The sequence below is a fragment of the Hyla sarda genome, chromosome 1, assembly GCF_029499605.1.
Source record: "Hyla sarda isolate aHylSar1 chromosome 1, aHylSar1.hap1, whole genome shotgun sequence".
Taxonomy (NCBI): Eukaryota; Metazoa; Chordata; class Amphibia; order Anura; family Hylidae; genus Hyla; species Hyla sarda.
The window spans coordinates 381,922,035-381,941,397 of NC_079189.1; the positions used below are offsets into that span (position 1 = coordinate 381,922,035).

Genomic DNA, 19,363 nt, shown 5'->3' on the forward strand with positions numbered 1-19,363 from the left:
CCCCCCAAAATTTACAATTTTTACAAGAGGTAATAGGAGAAAATGCCCCCCAAAATTTGTAACCTCATTTTTTCTTAGTATGTAAATACCCCATGTGTGGACGTGAATTGCTCTGCAGGCACACTACAATGCTAAGAAGAGACGGAGCCGCATTTGGCTTTTGGAGAGAGAATTTTGCTTAAATGATTTTTGGGGGGCATGTCACATTTAGGAAGCCCTTAGTGCCATAACAGCGAAAAAACACCTGACATGGCATACTATTTTTTAAACTATAACTATTCACGTAACAAGGAGTACAGTGAGCCTTAACAGCCCACAGGTGTTTGATAAATGTTCATTAAAGTGGGATGTGAAAAGGAAAAATTTTATTTTTTACACTAAAATGCTGGGGTTACCCCAAAGTTTTCAATTTCACAAGGGGTAACCAGAGAAAATGTCTCATAATTTGTAAATATATTACTTTGGAGTGAGGACATACTTCATAATTGGATGTAAACTGCTCTGCGAGTGCATACCAAATCTCAGAGGAGCAGGAGCGCCATTCAGCTTTTGGAAAATTTTGCTGGAATCAGTCAGGGGCCTTGAGCGTTTACAGACCTACCATTGTAGATGCAAAAAGAAAGGAGAAGCGGGATGGCTCTCTGTTCCTGATAAAACAATGTAAAGACCGAGCAGCTAGTGAGACATTAAACCGTAAGTGTAAAAGTAAAATGGTAAGAAACACAAAAAAACTAGCGCTCAAGGTCTATAAATATAAGGCACATGTAATATTGAAAGATTAAATTTATTAGTATATGTACCTCGCACAGGGACAGGTGAGCTGCCGTTACCATGAATTGTGGTCAGCATAAGGACATCCCTCTTATCCTCATACCTGACCAACAACAGGGATGCAAGTGTGTGTGCGCGCTTGGGTGCAAACTGTATAACGGTGTGTGATTATAAGTCACACACTGTTATTTTCCACCTTCTCTCAGCTCTGCCCGTTGACTGAGCTCGGTGGGCTGGTAGAGCTGAGAGACCCGTATGACCAGGATCGCCGGTGTGAATTGACCGCCCACATGGGCGTTGTCACGAGATGCCTGATGAATGATTTCAGTGGACATCATGGTCCCTGCCTGGCAAGCGGGGATTGGAATTCCCACAGGCATACAGGTACACCCTGGGTCCTTAAGTCTCAGGATGCCAGGGCATACCTGTATGCCCTGTGTCCTGGACGGGTTTAAGACTAAGAAAAATAGTCAATAAAATGTATAACAAAAATGGTTATAAATGTGAATTAACCTTTTCCCTAATAAAAATTTGAATCACCATCTTTTTCAAATTTTTTAAGTAAAATAATGTAAACAATAGTAAACATTTGTGACATCCAAACAATTAAAATATAACATTGATGAAACAGCACGATCAATGGCTTAAATGTAAGAGGAAAAAAAAACACAATTGTTGGTTTTTGATCACTTCATATACCAGAAAAAAAATTATAAAAAGTAATCAAAAAGTCCCATCAAAACAACAATGGTACTGATAAAAACTACAGATCCTCATTTCGCCCTCTTTATGGAAAAATAAAAGTAATATAGTTGTCAGAAGAAGACGATTTTAAGCATACTCATTTCTGTACTAAAAGTTTTAATTTTTAAAAAGTAGTAAAATAAAATAACTTACCGTATATACTCGAGTATAAGCCGACCCGAGTATAAGCCGAGACCCCTAATTTCAACCCAAAATCCCAGGAAAAGTTATTGACTCGAGTATAAGCCTAGGGTGGGAAATACCTCATCCCCCCCCTGTCATCATCCAGACCCGTCATTAACATCCTCATCATCATCCCCTTGTCATCATCCCACACATCCCCCCTTCATCATCCCCTTATCATCCCACACATCCCCCCTTCATCATCCCCTTATCATCCCACACATCCCCCCTTCATCATCCCCTTATCATCCCACACATCCCCCCTTCATCATCCCCTTGTCATCATCCCACACATCCCCCCTTCATCATCCCCTTATCATCCCGCACATCCCCCCTTCATCATCCCCTTATCATCCCACACATCCCCCCTTCATCATCCCCTTATCATCCCACACCCCCCCCCCTTCATCATCCCCACACCCTCCCTTCATCATCCTCTTCTCATCATTCGCCCTCAGTGGTCTTCAACCTGCGGACCTCCAGAGGTTTCAAAACTACAACTCCCAGCAAGCCCGGGCAGCCATCGGCTGTCCGGGCTTGCTGGGAGTTGTAGTTTTGAAACCTCCGGAGGTCCGCAGGTTGAAGACCACTGCGGCCTTCAACATCATCCAGCCCCCCTCTCACCCCCTTTAGTTCTGAGTACTCACCTCCGCTCGGCGCTGGTCCGGTCCTGCAGGGCTATCCAGAGAGGAGGTGGTCCGGTGGGGAGGTGGTCCGGGCTGCTATCTTCACCGGGGGCGCCTCTTCTCCGCGCTTCCGGCCCGGAATAGAGCCGTTGCCTTGACAATGACGCAGAATTACGTTGGCAATGAACGCACCTCTGCGTCGTTGTCACGGCAACGTGACTATTCTGAGGCCGGGCCCGAAGCGCTTAGAAGAGGCCTCCCCGGTGAAGATAGCAGCCCGGAACCACTATCCCACCGGACCACCTCCTCACCGGACAGTCCTGCAGGACCGGACCAGCGCCGAGCGGAGGTGAGTACTCAGAACTAAAGGGGGTGAGAGGGGGCTGGATGATGTTGAAGGCCGCAGTGGTCTTCAACCTGCGGACCTCCGGAGGTTTCAAAACTACAACTCCCAGCAAGCCCGGACAGCCGATGGCTGCCCGGGCTTGCTGGGAGTTGTAGTTTTGAAACCTCTGGAGGTCCGCAGGTTGAAGACCACTGCGGGTGGGGGAGTTCACTCGAGTATAAGCCGAGGGGGGTGTTTTCAGCACGAAAAATCGTGCTGAAAAACTCGGCCTATACTCGAGTATATACGGTATATAAAATGGGCATCATTTGTAATCGTATTGATCTACAGAGTAAAGATAACATGTCATTTGTACCTAAAAGTGCACTATGTAGAATCGGAAGCCCTTACAAGTTTTTTTTTTTTATTTGGTCCCACAAATAAATTTTTTATAGTTTCACTGTAGTAAAGCAAGTGATGTCATTACAAAGTACTATTGGTGGCCCAAATAACAAACCCTTGTATGGTTCTGTAGGTATAAATGGAAAATTTATGGCTATTAGAAGGTAAGGAGGAAAAAATAAAAGTGCAAAAATGAAAAATTGCTGCGTCCTTAACCTCTTAAGGACCCAAGACATAAGGGGACGTCCCCGCACCCTGGGCTTTAAGGACGTCCCCGTATGTCCTGGCGTATTCCGGTCCCTGCTGCGCGCCGGGCAGAGATCGGAACCGGATGCCTGCTGAAATGCTTCAGCAGGCATCCAGGGCAAACGCCGAGGGGGGCCATGTAGGCCCCCCATGTCGGCGATCGCCGCAAATCGCAAGGGAAATCGCCCTTGTGATCTGCGGCGATACCGGGCTGATCGGGTCTCTGGGACCCGACCGCCCGGTAATTTCGCATGATCCCGGCTGTCACAGACAGCCAGGACCATGCTGGAGGCTAGGAGCGAGGTGGCAAGCCTGCCACCTCCTCCGATCCCCTGCGATTCTTCGGTTAACTAACCGACCAATCGCATGGTGAGGGGGGCGGTCACTTCCTCCCACCCTGCCCGGCCCCTTGAAGTCCGGAGAGGACAGGAGGAAGACCGGAGGATGCGGCGGGGGACGGGGGAGTGCTGGGGACCGGCCCCGGTACTTACCTCGTCCCTGAAGACCCGGATCCCGGTGATGAAGACGGCGGCGGTGGCGACAGGTGAGTAGATCTTCAGCCGCGGTCGGGCCCTTTACAGCAATGCACGTCGCCGTAAAGCGACATGCATTGCTGTATTGGGACCCTGTATACTACAACTCCCAGCATGCCCAGACAGCCCTTGGCGTCTGGGCATGCTGGGAGTTGCAGTTTTGCAACTTCTGGAGGTCCACAGTTTTGGGACCACTGTGCCCTTCCAGATGTTGCAAAACTACACATCCTCAGCATGCCCTTACTGTCCAGGCATGCTGGGAGTTGTAGTTCTGTAACATCTGGCCCTTCAGATGTTGCAGAACTACAACTCCCAGCATGCCTGGACAGTTTTGGCATACTGGGAGTTGTAGTTTTGCAACATCTGGAAGGGCACAGATTGGGAACCACTGTATTAGTGATCTGCAAACTGTAGTCCTCCAGATGTTGCAAAACTACAACTCCAAGCATGCTGGTAGTTGTAGTTCGGCAACATCTGGCTCTAAAGATGTTGCCAAACTACTACTCCCAGCATGCCTGAGAATGTTTGGGAGTTGTGGTTTTGCAACAGCTGGAGGCACACTGGTTGGGAAACATTGTCTGTTTCCTAACTCAGTGTTTCCCAATCCGTGTGCCTCCAGCTGTTGCAAAACTATAACTACCAGCATGCACTGATAGACTGTGCATGCTGGGAGTTGTAATTTTGCAACAGCTGGAGGTCCCCCCTGTGAATGTACAGGGTACATTCACATGGGCAGGGGGCTTACAGTGAATATCAGGCTGCAAGTTTGTGATGCAGCAAATTTTGCGCGGCAGCTCAAACTCGCAGCAGGAAACTCGCTGTAATCACCCGCCCGTGTGACTGTACCTTAAAAACACTACACTAACACAAAATAAAATAAAAAGTAAAAAACACTACATATACACATACCCCTACACAACCCCCCTCCCCAATAAAAATGAAAAACGTCTGGTACGCCACTGTTTCCAAAATGAAGCCTCCAGCTGTTGCAAAACAACAACTCCCAGTATTGCCGGACAGCCGTTGACTGTCCAAGCATGCTGGGAGTTTTGCAACAGCTGGAGGCACCCTGTTAGGGGTATTCTACGCCAGTGATTCCCAATGTCCACCCCTATGCAAATCCCTAATTCAGGCCTCAAATGCGCATGGCGCTCTCACTTCGGAGCCCTGTCGTATTTCAAGGCAACAGAATAGGGTTACATATGGGGTATCGCCGTACTCGGCAGAAATTGCCTAACAAATTTTGGGGGTCTTTTTCTCCTTTCACCCCTTATGAAAAGGTGAAGTTGGGGTCTACACCAGCATGTTAGGGAACAAAATACATTTTTTACACTAACATGCTGGTGTTGCCCTATACTTTTCATTTTGACAAGAGGTAAAGGGGAAAACCCCCCCCAAAATTAGTAATGCAGCTTCTCCCGACTACGCAGATACCCCATATGTGGGCGCAAAGTGCTCTGGGGGCGCACAACAAGGCCCAGAAGGGAGAGTGCCCCATGTACATTTGAGGTGATTTGCACAGGGGTGGCTGATTGTTACAGCGGTTTTGACAAACGCAAAAAAACAAAAAAAAAACACATGCGACCCCATTTCGGAAACTACACCCCTCATGGAATGTAATGAGGGGTGCAGTGAGAATTTACACCCCACAGGTGTCTGACAGATCTTTGGAACAGTGGGCTGTGCAAATTAAAAATGTTGTACAGCCCACTGTTCCAAAGATCTGACAGACACCAGTTGGGGGTAAATGCTCACTTTACGCCTTGTTACGTTCCTCAAGGGGTCTAGTTTCCAAAATGGTATGCCATGTGGGGGTTATTTTGCTGTCCTGGCGCCATATGGGCTTCCTAAATGCGACATGCCCCCCGAGCAAAATTTGCTCTCAAAAAGCCAAATATGACGCCTTCTCTTCTGAGCATTGTAGTTCGCCCGTAGTGCACTTCAGGTCAACTTATGGGGTACCTCCATACTCAGAAGAGATGGGGTTACAAATTTGGGGGGGTATTTTCTGCTATCCCTTGCAAAAATGTGAAATTTGGGGGGGGAAACACACCTTTTAGTGAATTTTTTTTTTTTTTTTTACGTATGCAAAAGTCGTGAAACCCCTGTGGGGTATTAAGGCTCACTTTATTTCTTGTTACGTTCCTCAAGGGGTCTAGTTTCCAAAATGGTATGCCATGTGTTTTTTTTTGCTGTCCTGGCACCATAGGGGCTTCCTAAATGCGACATGCCCCCCAAAAACCATTTCAAAAAAACGTACTCTCCAAAATCCCCTCATCGCTTCTGAGCCCTCTACTGCGACCGCCGAACACTTTACATAGACATATGAGGTATGTGCTTACTCGAGAGAAATTGGGCTACAAAAATAACAATACATTTTCTCCTTTTACCCCTTGTAAAAATTTAAAAATTGGGTCTACAAGAACATGCGAGTGTAAAAAATGGAGATTGTGAATTTTCTCCTTCACTTTGCTGCTATTCCTGTGAAACACCTAAAGGGTTAAAACACTTACTAAATGTCATTTTGAATACTTTGGGGGTGCAGTTTTTATAATGGGGTCATTTGTGGGGTATTTCTAATATGAAGACCCTTCAAATCCACTTCAAACCTGAACTGGTCCCTGAAAAAGTTTGGAAATTTTGTGAAAAATTGGAAAATTGCTGCTGAACTTTGAAGCCCTCTGGTGTCTTCCAAAAGTAAAAACACGTACATTTTATAATGCAAACATAAAGTAGACATATTGTATATGGGAATAAAAAAAAATATTTGGAATATCAATTTTCCTTAAAAGCAGAGAGCTTCAAAGTTAGAAAAATGCAAAATTTTCTAATTTTTCATCAAATTTTGGGATTTTTCACCAAGAAAGGATGCAAGTTACCACTAAATTTTACCACTATGTTAAAGTAGAATATGTCACGAAAAAACTATCTCGGAATCAGATTGATAACTAAAAGCATTCCAGAGTTATTAATGTTTAAAGCAACAGTGGTCAGATGTGCAAAAAATGGCCGGGTCCTAAGGTGTAAAATGGCTGGGACCTTAAGGGGTTAAAGGATTTCTCGGGTGGAAAACTTTTTTTTCTTAAATCAACTGGTGCCAGAAAGTTAAACAGATTTGTAAATTACTTCTATAAAAAAAAATCGTAATCCTTCCAGTACTTATTAGCTGCTGAATACTACAGAGGTAATTCTTTTCTCTGCTTACATCTCTGGCCATTTTAAGAACTGTGCAGAGTAGGAGAAAATCCTCATAGCAAACATATGCTGCTCTGGACAGTTCCTAAAATGGACAGAGATGTCAGCAGAGAGCTCTGTGTTACAAAAATAAAATAATTTCCTCTGCAGTATTCAGCAGCTAATAAGTACTGAAATGATTAAGATTTTTTTAATAGAAGTAATTTACAAATCTTTTTAACTTTCTAGCACCAATTGATTAAATTTTTTTTTTCCACCAGAGTACCCCTTTAAGGGGTTAACCTATTTCTTTAGGGTTACTTAGAACAGAAGCAATGCTCAGTCCTGAGTTGTATTATTAAAACGTAAATATTTTTCCTACCAGCAAACTTTCTCTTGTACCTATTATTGCTATCTACATAAATCATCAAAATGTACTTTTTTATTTTGCAGATAAAAGGTTTCTTTTCCTGCTTGAATCTTGACTGATTTTGTGAAACTGAAAATGGAGCTAAATACAGATGACTTACCACTGATGGCTAACACACGTTACATTCTAGTAAAACACTATGCACTAGACCTTGATGTGGGCTTCGAAAGCCAGACCATAACAGGAAGTATTGTTTTATTTCTTCAACCCAACACCTCTTGTGAAAACAGCAATACTGAAAAGCCTTTCCCTTCTGAACCCGGTGAAGCCAGCAGAGAACAGGCACAGGAATCGTGTAAGACACAGCCAAGTAAATCTTTATCACAAAGTAGTGTTAAAGACTCCTGTGCTATCGGTGAAACAGATACTTCAAAAAAGTGTGGTCACCATGGCAACAAGAAGCATAGTTTTGGAATTACTAGTTCAGAGCACTTCAGTGACAGATACAATGATGGGAATGGAGATTTTGTTCTGGTGCTAGACTGCTGTGATTTATCTGTGTTAAAGGTTGAAGAGGTGGATGCCACATGTGTTCCTGAAAAATGTATGGGTTCTGTGCTGCCAAGTTTTGAATCTGAGCAGCAGGTAACCCACAGCCATCACATCCCACCTGAACTGGTGGCATTACCTCCAAGCCGATGGAAGGAACAGCTAGCTTATTACATGCAATGCAGTCGGGCATTAGGATGTGGAGAACTTCATTTTTTTACTGACAGTTGGAGCCTGCAGATCAGCAAATGTGGAGTAAATACACCCACTGACTTCCCTTCTGCTATAAGGATATGGTATAAGACCACGGCAAATGGGAGGTCAGTAAAGTGGACCAAAGACCAAAAAGGAAGGTCAGTATTTGTTGTATAATGAACTAACAGCTACTGTCAACTTATACAGATATGACACGACTAGATTCAGCTGCCAATAACACACAGTGAAAATGCTTGGCATGCCTTTTATGCCTAGCTTCAAGTATGGATCACAGGAGAAAAGGTCAGATTTATAGCACACTGGGCTCTAACAGGATTACATAGCTTAATCTAGGATCAAAGGCATTGGTATCCCATCCCTATCTATTCAGACATAACACTTTAGAAAACAAGTATTGCAGGAAGCCCAACTCGCTATACAGCTGTCTGCATATATTTCTAGATTGGCAGATGAGGAGTTGTCTGAAATCCTTCCTTGTCTGAGCATTCATGGTGAGGGTTGTTAAACACCTGTGCTTTATGTATTTTTTGATCCTTCATATGAGAGAGCTTGTTTTAATCTATTACATTAGAGCAGGGGTACTCAACTACTTTTAGTAGGGATCCGCTTTTTCAGGTCTGCCATTCAGTGAAGGTCCGATCTAAACACTAAGACCTGATTCACACCTAGCAGCCGAGGTGCCATGCCAGAAATAGGCATTGCCTGTTGTAGAACATAATTAGTACTTAATAAGTCCTAATCGTTCTCTAACTGCCACACAATGGACCCCCGGTATAATGCTGCCACACACTGGGGCCCTGAGTATAATACTGCCACAATTATGCCTCTGTTTATAATGCTTCCTCACACTGTGCCCCTGAGTATAAAACTACCACATGCTGGGCACCCAAATATTATATTGCCACTGTGCCCTGAAGCGAATTATACCTGTGTGTCCCTTAAAACAATGAATGAGGTGCCCCCCTTCATATGAACTCTCCAGCTGTTGCAAAACTACAACTGCCATCATGCAGACAGAAGAGCATGATGGGAGCTGTAGTCTTGAAACAACTGTAGAGATAAACTTGGGAAATTCCTTGTAATAAACATACTTCCAGGGCCGGACCGTGAGCAAAAATAGGCCCGGGCATATTAGACCATGCAGCCCATTTTTTTTTTTACGGTTGGTGTCGCAGAAGTCAGACACCCATTAAAATAAAATAGGCTGCATACTCTAAAATCACCTCGGTTTAAAGGGGAACTCCAGTGGAAACAAGTAGAAAATGAATGTTTTCAAATCAACTGGTGCCAGAAAATTAAACAGATTTGTAAATTACTTCTATTAAAAAAATGCCAATAGTTATCAGCTGCTATATAAAACAGGGAAATTTGTGAATTTATTTTCTGTCTGACAACAGTGCTCTCTGCTGACTCCTCTGTCCGTGTCAGGAACTGTCCAGGTTAGAAGCAAATTCCCATAGAAAACCTCTCCTGCTCTGGACAGTTCCTGACATGGACAGTGGTGTCAGCAGAGAGCACTGTTGTCAGGCTGAAAAGAACTTCACAAATGTCTCTGTAGTATATCTGTAGTATACAGCAGCTGATAAGTACTAGAAGGGTTAAGATTTTTAAATAGAAGTAATTTACACAAAATCTGTTTAACTTTCTGGCACCAGTTGATTTGGAAACATTTTTTTCCACCGGAGTTCCCCTTTAAGTGGCGCTCTATAGCTGTTGCAAAACTACAACTCCCATCATGCCTGCAAAGCTTCAGGCTTTTAGGGGAGTTGTAGTTTTGTAACACTTGGACACCCACAGATTGTGGTACAGAGTCACCCATCATCACTGCAGAAATTACAAGTGACTCCAGCTCTGATGAGGCAAAGTCAGTCAGGCAGCATACACAATTGCATAATGACTCACAGGAGATGTCTTCTTTGTTGTCTTTCCTTTTCTTCATATGGTCAAGATGCCGTGTCTTCTTTCAGCTCCATCTTCTTTGCAGAGTCTGATGCTTCCACATCATTGGTTACTTTGTTAGCAGATCCTCATCCTCTGTATGACAACAATAATTATTGTGGTTGGGTTATATATTTCGTAAGTAGAGTGTACCACTTGCATGAATAATTAGGCTTGAGGTTTGCCTGACCGGCCATGAAGGGTATCCTAAAGAAAGAGGGATACCCTGAGAGTGACTGTAGAAAAAAGGGAAGGGAGGGTGGGGATGTTTTGCATGCTGCTGACAGCACCTGTGTGGATCAGGTGGGTATATAAAGACCAGACTCCTCCCACAAATCAGGTTAACTTAATTAAGCTAACCAATACTTGTGGTCGGGTTACATATTTCTTAAGTAGCGTGTACCACTTGCATGAATAATTAGGCATGGGGTGTGCCTGGCCGGCCATGAAGGCTATCCTAATGAAACGGGGCAAAAAATACATCAGTTGGGTAATGCATGAATTAATGGTTAAGCATAACCTACCTCATATGAACCCAAGATAACAGACAAAATGCTCCAGTTAACAGCCGGAGGTTGGAATGTGTCAATGGAACAGAGCGATAACAGTGCCCTAACTTACTTAACATATAAGTGATAACTGACAAAGAGAAGCCCCTACCCAGAAGCTGGCTCAGCTGTTAGGGAGCCGAAGCCAAGATGGAATTCTGGATGTACCACTTGGCACTACTGAACCCATAGCGCCTACCAGAATGGTACTACCAGGGTGTGCATGGATAAAGGTAACCCAAGGTGACCGAGATAGGAAATGTTGGAGAAGTGCTAGATAGACAGAAGGTACAATGAGTCGGTTAGATTGAGAAGTGGCCAAAACACAGACGTCAGTAGATATTTAGATTTGCAAAGTGTCCTGTGCTACACATAGTAATCCTATTGAAACATGCCATACATAAAGTGACATCACCAGAAAGACATGCATAGACAAAACATAAAAGGATATAACATACTTAACCTGAGGTTTCGTGTACCAGTAAGGCAGCATCCTCATGCTTATCGCAAAAGAAAATATACATGACAGCAGTTTACAAAGACCGATATGGGCAAATTTCCCAACAGCTACATGCGTGACAAGACATGAACAAGCTGTACCCACACCAAGAACTTAACACTAAGACGTGTACAACTAAGACCACAATCAGACACATAGTAACAAACGTAAGAGGAAGATAGAGATGACAACAACACGAGGCTCGTGGACTGACAGTGCAATCTGCCTGGGACAGAATTGTAAGTAACACAGAAACGGAAGCAACATGAGGCTCGGGGATTGTCAAGCAGTCTGCCTCTAACAGGGGCATATGTAAGCTACAAAAACAAATGACGACAAGAGGCTCGTGGATTGATGATACAATCTGCCCCAAACAAGAATGTTTGTAATGTACAAAGGAATGACAACGATATGAAGCTCAAGGATTGTCGGGCAGCCTATCTCTCTCCGGAGCGTGTGATGTACGAAAGGCATGTAAAGTGACGACTTAAAGCTTACCTGGAATGGCAAGGTCAAACTGGCTGTAACAAGGCGTATGTAATGACCAGAAAGGAAACTATAAAGATGAGGCTTTACAGATTAATGACAGAAATCAGCCTCCTACCACAACGAATGTATAGAACTAAGAGGTAAAACAACCTAGTCATTGAATAATACCTGCTTGGGTATCCTAGGAATGTTGCCAACTATAATGATGTTTACCATACCTGCTTGCCTACAAGAACAATGTGACGCTATAACAGCCTAATATATCCGACCAAAGCCCTTGAAAATGTAAGTGTAATACTATGACCACAGCCTAAAATACTTGACTAGCGTACATAACGTAAGCCTAACATGACAGAGCTAAAACAAAAAATGGGACAATAAATTATGAAACATATACTGTAAGGAGCTGTATGCATATTACCCTGTAGGGAAAAGTATGTATGTCACACTGTAGGTAATCGTACATAGGTCACACTGTATGGAACCATATGTATCGTATGTATGTCACACTGTAAGGAACTGTATGCATAGTACCCAGTAGGGAACAGTATGTATGTCACACTGTAAGTAACCGTATTTATCGTGTGAATTTCACACTATAGGGAGTCGTATGTGACACTGTAGGGAACCATACCATATGTATGTCACAGTGTGGGGAACCGTTAACTTTGAAGCATGGTATATCACTTGAGGTAACGTAAGCATGGTATAACATCAAGGCACAGTATTTGAGCTTATAGTAATGTAAGCCCTGAACAACATTAATGTTCAGCATTAACCACTAATACGCAATATATATAAGTAACAGTAACAAACACAAATTACCAGCAATAGTAATATAGGCCCATATGTCAGCTAAAATAATGTAAAATGGCCAGTATATCCGCTACAGTAACATAAGCCCCAAGTAACATTAATGTACCGTATATATCAATTAATTAACACGAATGCATAGCGTATAGTACTAGTCACTTAATGCAAATTATTAGCTATAGTAACATACAGTGGGGATCAAAAGTTTGGGCACCCCAGGTAAAAATTAATGTGCATAAAGAAGCCAAGTAAAGATGGAAAAATATCCAAAAGGCATCAAATTACAGATTAGACATTCTTATAATATGTCAACAAAAGTTAGATTTTATTTCCATCATTTACACTTTCAAAATAACAGAAAACAAAAAAATGGCGTCAGCAAAAGTTTAGGCACCCTGCAGAATTTATATCATGCACTGCCCCTTGGCAAAGTTGAGACCTGCCAGTGTCATGGATTGTTCTCCATCATCTGGGAAGATCAGGTGATGTCAGTCTCAAAGGTTTTAAATGCCCAGACTCAACTGACCTTGCCCTAACAATCAGCACCATGGGTTCTTCTAAGCAGTTGTCTAGAAATCTGAAACTGAAAACAGTTGACGCTCACAAAGCTGGAGAAGGCTATAAGAAGATAGCAAAACGTTTTCAGATGTCAGTATCCTCTGTTCGGAATGTAATTAAGAAATGGCAGTCATCAGGAACAGTGGAAGTTAAAGCAAGATCTGGAAGACCAAGAAAAATATCAGACAGAACAGCTCGCAGGATTGTGAGAAAAACAATTCAAAACCCACATTTGACTGCACAATCCCTGAAGAAAGATCTGGCAGATACTGGAGTTGTGGTACACTTTTCCACTATAAAGAGATACTTGTACAAATATGGTCTTCATGAAAGAGTAATCAGAAGAAAACCTTTTCTATGTCCTCACCACAAAAATCAGCGTTTGAACTTTGCAAATGAACACACAGACAAGCCTGATGCATTTTAAAACAAGTTCTGTGGACCGATGAGGTGAAAATTGAACTTTTTGGCCGGAATGAGCAAAGGTACGTTTGGAGAAGATGGGGAACAGAATTTAATGAAAAGAACCTCTGTCCAACTGTTAAGCATGGGGGTGGATCAATCATGCTTTGGGGTTGTATTGAAGCCAGTGGCACAGGGAACATCTCAGGAGTAGAAGGAAAAATGGATTCAATAACATTTCAGCAAATTTTGGATGCTAACTTGATGCCATCTGTGAAAAAGCTGAAGTTAAAGAGAGGATGGCTTCTACAAATGGATAGTGATCCTAAACACACCTCGAAATCCACGAGGGATTACATCAAGAGGCGTAAATTGATGGTTTTGTCATGGCCTTCACAATCTCCTGGCCTCAACATAATTGAAAATCTATGGATAGACCTTAAAAGAGCAGTGCGTGACAGACAGCCCAGAAATCTCAAAGAACTGGAAGACTTTTGTAAGGAAGAATGTGCAAAGATACCTTTAGATTTAGGTCTCAAATCAGAAAACGGGGGGGGGGGGTGTCTATATTTCTTACTCCTGTTTCATTTTCTTCTAAAAGATCAATAAGGTCCCTTATTGCTCTCTACTCTTGCACATTAGTTACGGATAGATTAGCTTCCTGGTTTTTATGCATTTTGTGTAAAGCTAGCTTTCTAGAGAATAAATTTATATCCTTTATCCAATTAAAGGAATCGTAGGAAGGAGTTGAGACATAATTTAAACCTTTTTTCAGAACATCAATTTGTGTCGGGGTGAGCCCATAAGACGAAAGATGGATAACCTGCATTTCATCCTTCACTATCTCATTTGGGAGGGATATGCCCATTTTTCCCAGTCTCGAAGTGCTCCCACCCCTAAAAAAGTTGGCTGCATAGGGGTGTTCATTTGTCCTGTGGTCATTATAGGGGCCACTGTGGTCATCACTGGTTGTTGGACCAAGGGTGTAAAATGAGCAGAGGAGGAGTAAGCAGGCATAGGTGTATGAGATCCCCTTACCCTGACACTCTGTGCTTCCATGCTCCTTTGTACTGTTTCTGAAAAATATGTTATTTGGGGATTGCTTCCCATGCTTTGATAGTGATTTGGTAAAAGACTGCCTGTCAGTATTGGTACAGACATTTGAGGACATGCTGGAGTCTTTTTGAAAAAAGGACGCCTGTTAGAATTGTTGCGTTTATTTTTATATCGCGGTTTTGTTGTTTGGTTTGTTAGTCTCGTAGATGGATTTGATGTATCGTCAGATTCAGAGATTTCTGATTCAGATATCAGTATACTGAGCTGTATAATTGGGTTGCGGTCTCTTGATGTAGATTTGACCAGTGTCAAAGTCCCTCTTATCTCTGATATATTTGTTGTGTTTTCTTAATATCCGATTGAAAACTCTCTATATGTTTCTGCAATTTCTCCTCGAGGCTTGAAAATTCAGAATGATTTTTAAACGCTTGTATCTCCTCAATTTGGCTCTCTAACGGCACGCTTAGATTGGCAAAGGCTTGCCTCTCATAGGTGAGGAGGTAATCTAACATTCAAAGTGAGTTTTCGGTCATAAGTTGTTGCCACCCCCGTATGAATTCAGTGTCTGCCTGGTGAGAGTTGGGTAGAATGTTGATTCTCAATCCCCTATATACTATCTTTTGTTGGAGATACGTCTCTAAACTTGCTATCTTCTGCCAGGAACGAATATACTTTTTGTACGTTTTTTGTAAACTTCGAAATGCTGATTGAATATCAATCTGATTAAGAGGTAGGTCACTGGCTGAAAAAATGTGTTGAGCTTGTAAAAGGAACAAGTCTGGATTTAATTTGCCAGACAAGAAGCCTGCCATGACACTGTTAGGGTTGAAAAATGCCTGTTTGGCTAGTGTCCCTTAAGGTGGGGTTTTTACCCACTATTAAACCATATGCTATAAATGAGACAGGTCTATGGAGGGTGGAGAATTCATCCATTTACATTAAGGTTACCTGTGGGCAACCTACAAAAAAACTCTACTATCCCATAAACCCAAGTTAAAAGTGCAATCTTTATTGTTATGTTCCACACATTAGACTCAGTTTAAAATTGTCATTCGCTCTATTGTCCTGATCTGAAATTATTGATTTGACCATCGGGTCTTGTGGTGTGAACTCATGAATCAATGCAAGGTGCCTGCAGTAACACCTTCACTGATATAAGATTCAGGACAGGGCGTCTGTATTAAAACTTAATAGGCCCCCCTCAACATGTTTCGCTACCTAAGTAGCGTTGTCAAGAGGCAGACGGGCACTGAATGAAAAAATGCCGTACTGAGGGTTCTTAACACTTCCCATCGTGAGGTCATCGGAAGCTGTATTAGGAGAATAGGCCAATAGGGATGGGCCTCTGAAGATTGATAGGTTTATTCACCAATGGGATTAGGGAAACAAGCAGTCAATCACAGACAAGAATACAATCATCCAATCCAAGATCTGGTCCCGTGATTGACAGCTGGATACCGCCAATCACATCGTCCCAGGGTTCCTAGGTAAGAGCCAACACATCCGGTTATGACGTCCTGCGCACCAGAGGGATGCGCAAACAGTTAGTAAGAACCACTCGATACTAAGTCCGTGTGTATTGCTTCTGCGCATGCGTCATCCCTGCCAGATGATCCCGTACTTCCAGATGCGCGCTACGCTATGCGCCAGGACTTAGATGGAAACAAGGATGCGCAGTATAGGTGCGGGGGTTCTTAGTCTCCACAGGTAAGTATTCTGTCCTAAATAAGGATGGACTTATAATAAAGCTGAATACCAAATGACCTATAGTTTCAGTTTCTTTATTTTGTTATTTTAAGATGTTTGTTCATAAGAGATGGATAGATCTTTAAGTAAGTGGATGAATAGGTCTTCTACCATATTCCCTGATAATGCTCTCCTTACTAGATCACTGCTCTTATAAACCAGATTGGTATACTTGGGCTGACAGTAATGACATATTTGAAAATAAAATAGGATAAAAATAAATAAATCACGGATGTTCATTCACTGTTGTTACTGGATGTCTTTGATATAAAGAGGTGAGTCCATCTATAACACATATATGCTCATGACCGAGTACCCTCTGGGTCCATTCTTGTAGATTCCTTATTTTAGCAAGGTGGGTATGTGTATAACAACGAATAAGTTCATGACCATTGCTTTGGACAATGCATAGATCTTTGGGCTCTCCATATAAGCTCGCCATTTTCCATATATAATCCCTATAATTCCATGACCTCAGAAAAAGGCAAAAATGCAAAAAAACGCGATATAAAAATAAACGCAACAATTCTAACAGGCGTCCTTTCTTCAAAAAGACTCCAGCATGTCCTCAAATGTCTGTACCAATACAGACAGGCACTCTTTTACCAAATCACTATCAAAGCATGGGAAGCAATCCCCAAATAACATGTTTTTCAGAAACAGTACAAAGGAGTGTCAGGGTAGGGGGAGCACATGCCTGCTTACTCCTCCTCTGCTCATTTTACACCCTTGGTCCAACAACCAGTGATGACCACAGTGGCACCAATAATGACCACAGGACAAATGAACACCCCTATGCAGCCAACTTTTTTAGGGGTGGGAGCACTTCGAGACCGGGAAAAATGGGCATATCCCTCCCAGTCGAGATAGTGAAGGTTGAAATGCAGGTTATCAATCTTTCGTCTTATGTGCTCACCCCGACATAAATTGATGTTCTGAAAAAAGGATATAAATTTATTCTCTAGAAAGCTAGCTTTACACAAAATGCATAAAAACCGGGAAGCTAATCTATTCGTAACTAATGTGCAAGAGGAGAGAGCAATAAGGGACCTTATTGATCTTTTAGAAGAAAACGACACAGAAGTAAGAAATATAGACCCCCTGTTTTCTGATTTGAGGCCTAAATCTAAAGTCACTCCATCTTTTAGTCAATATAACAACATACAATTTTTTTTTGAAATGGTCACTGGGGAATTGACGAATATTAAAAGTCACAAAATACAGAAGAATCTTACGAGGGCTGAAACCAAAGCCTTGAAGGAACTAGAAGACCACAAGGAAATAATAGTGAAACCCCCTGACATTGGAGGAAATATTGTCATTATGAACCAAGCAGAGTACAAAGATATGGTTTTGAGACTAATAAATGACCTATCAGAACTAGATGGCAATCACACAAAAAATTATGTAGCAGACCTCAAAACAATCTTGATGGAGGCTGAAGATGGATGATGAATTCCGTGTCATGTTCAATCCCAAGCCAGTTTTGGCAACAATGTATGCTCTACCGAAAATACATAAACAAAGGAACCGTATCCCTGGACGTCCTATCAGGGAATGAGAATTTAACTGAGGGAATAAGCTTGTATGTGGACCAAATTCTAACCCCGTTCGTCACAGCCTTACCTTCATTTATTAAAGACACAGGGGACGCTGTCACACTGCTCCAGGAAATTTCATTCCCACCTCACACTCTCATAGCCAGCCTCGATGTTGAGGCATTGTATACAAACATTAAACTTGAATTAGGATTGGAGGCGGTTAAACACTATTTATCCACTGGGGAGGACACAGTACACAGTTCACAATGAATTTGTTTTATCTTTACTACGTTTCTTACTTACTCACAATTATTTCTTATTTAAAGGGCACTTTTATTTACAAGGTAATGGCACCGCTTGTGCACCGAATTTCGCCAATCTTTTCCTTGGGTGGTGGGAAGACAGTCTTGTTTTTTCTGACACTTTTCACCAGTACACTAATCACATTTTATTTTGGGGAAGATTTATTGACGATGTTCTATTGTTTTGGGATGGCACTATCACTTTGTTTCAAGAATTCGTTACAGCATTAAATCACAACGATATAGGCATGCATTTTACACATGAGATACACACGCACACCATCAATTTTTTGGATCTGCAAATCCATTTGGAGCCAGATGGCAGCGTCCAAACGAGAATCTTTAGGAAGTCCACCTCCACAAATAGTTTCCTACAGTGGAGGAGCCATTATACTGTGTCCTTAAAGAAGGGAATAATGGTAGGGCAATTCCTGAGGGCGAGACGAAATTGTTCCTCAGAAGAGGTCTTTATGGAGGAATGTTAAGTATTGTATCAATGGTTCCTGGCCAGAGAGTACCCGAAGAAAGTGTTGCATAGAGCCTTTGCCAGAACAAGAGATACATCGAGAAGTGAACTATTGATTACAAACAAGGAGCCAGTAACCCCCCTTAAAAGGGTTGTTAGATGTAAAGGTACTTTTGACCAGAATAGCCGCCAGATGATGGATGTTATGAAAAAATATTGGCCTATCCGTCACATACAGGCGAGGAAGAAACATCAGGGAACTGGTCAAGAGCCTATACTCAGAAACCATCAGTGGTACATGGCTTAGGTCTAACATCACAGGTTCTTTTCCCTGTGGAAATTGCTCCTTCTGTCATCTAGTTCCCAAGACAATTTACGAACCCAATTGATGGTCGTAAATATATAATTAGAGAATTCATAAATTGTCGGACAACTGGTGTGGCCTACATTGCACGCTGTGGATGCCCGATGATTTATGTAGGGAAAACTATTCAACAACTTAGAAGGAGAATTTCCCAGCACATCAGCACAATCCGAACAAGAGCAGAGACACCTCTGGCAAGGCATTTCCTACTCCAACATGGAGGGGATTGATCTACTCTTCAATTCTTTGGATTGACAAAAGTACTGTTAGGTCCGAGACCTGAGAACCTAGACAAAAAGCTTCTCTCTGAAGAGGCTAAGTGGATCCATAGGCTTAAATCCATGTCCCCATTGGGTCTAAATGAGGGTTTCACCTTTAACCCATTAATTTAATTTATATTCAGTTCATGCAAATTAAAAATTTCATTAGCCATGACACCTTTTGTACAAACTGATTCCAAATACTTCAAATATAGTTTTATTCCGCATTTTTGCCTTTTTCT

At 42.3% G+C, this 19,363-nt stretch overlaps 1 protein-coding gene across 9 annotated transcripts in view; it reads left to right on the forward strand.

The window, feature by feature from the left end:
* AOPEP (aminopeptidase O (putative)) overlaps positions 1-19,363 on the forward strand; it is a 697,195-nt gene that overhangs the window by 97,990 nt on the left and 579,842 nt on the right. For all 9 annotated transcript variants that reach the window (XM_056524681.1, XM_056524688.1, XM_056524672.1 and 6 more), the window contains one exon: positions 7,458-8,276. In XM_056524681.1, the coding sequence (XP_056380656.1) occupies positions 7,510-8,276 (767 nt within the window). In that variant the 5' untranslated portion in view covers positions 7,458-7,509. The remainder of the gene's footprint in view (positions 1-7,457; positions 8,277-19,363) is intronic.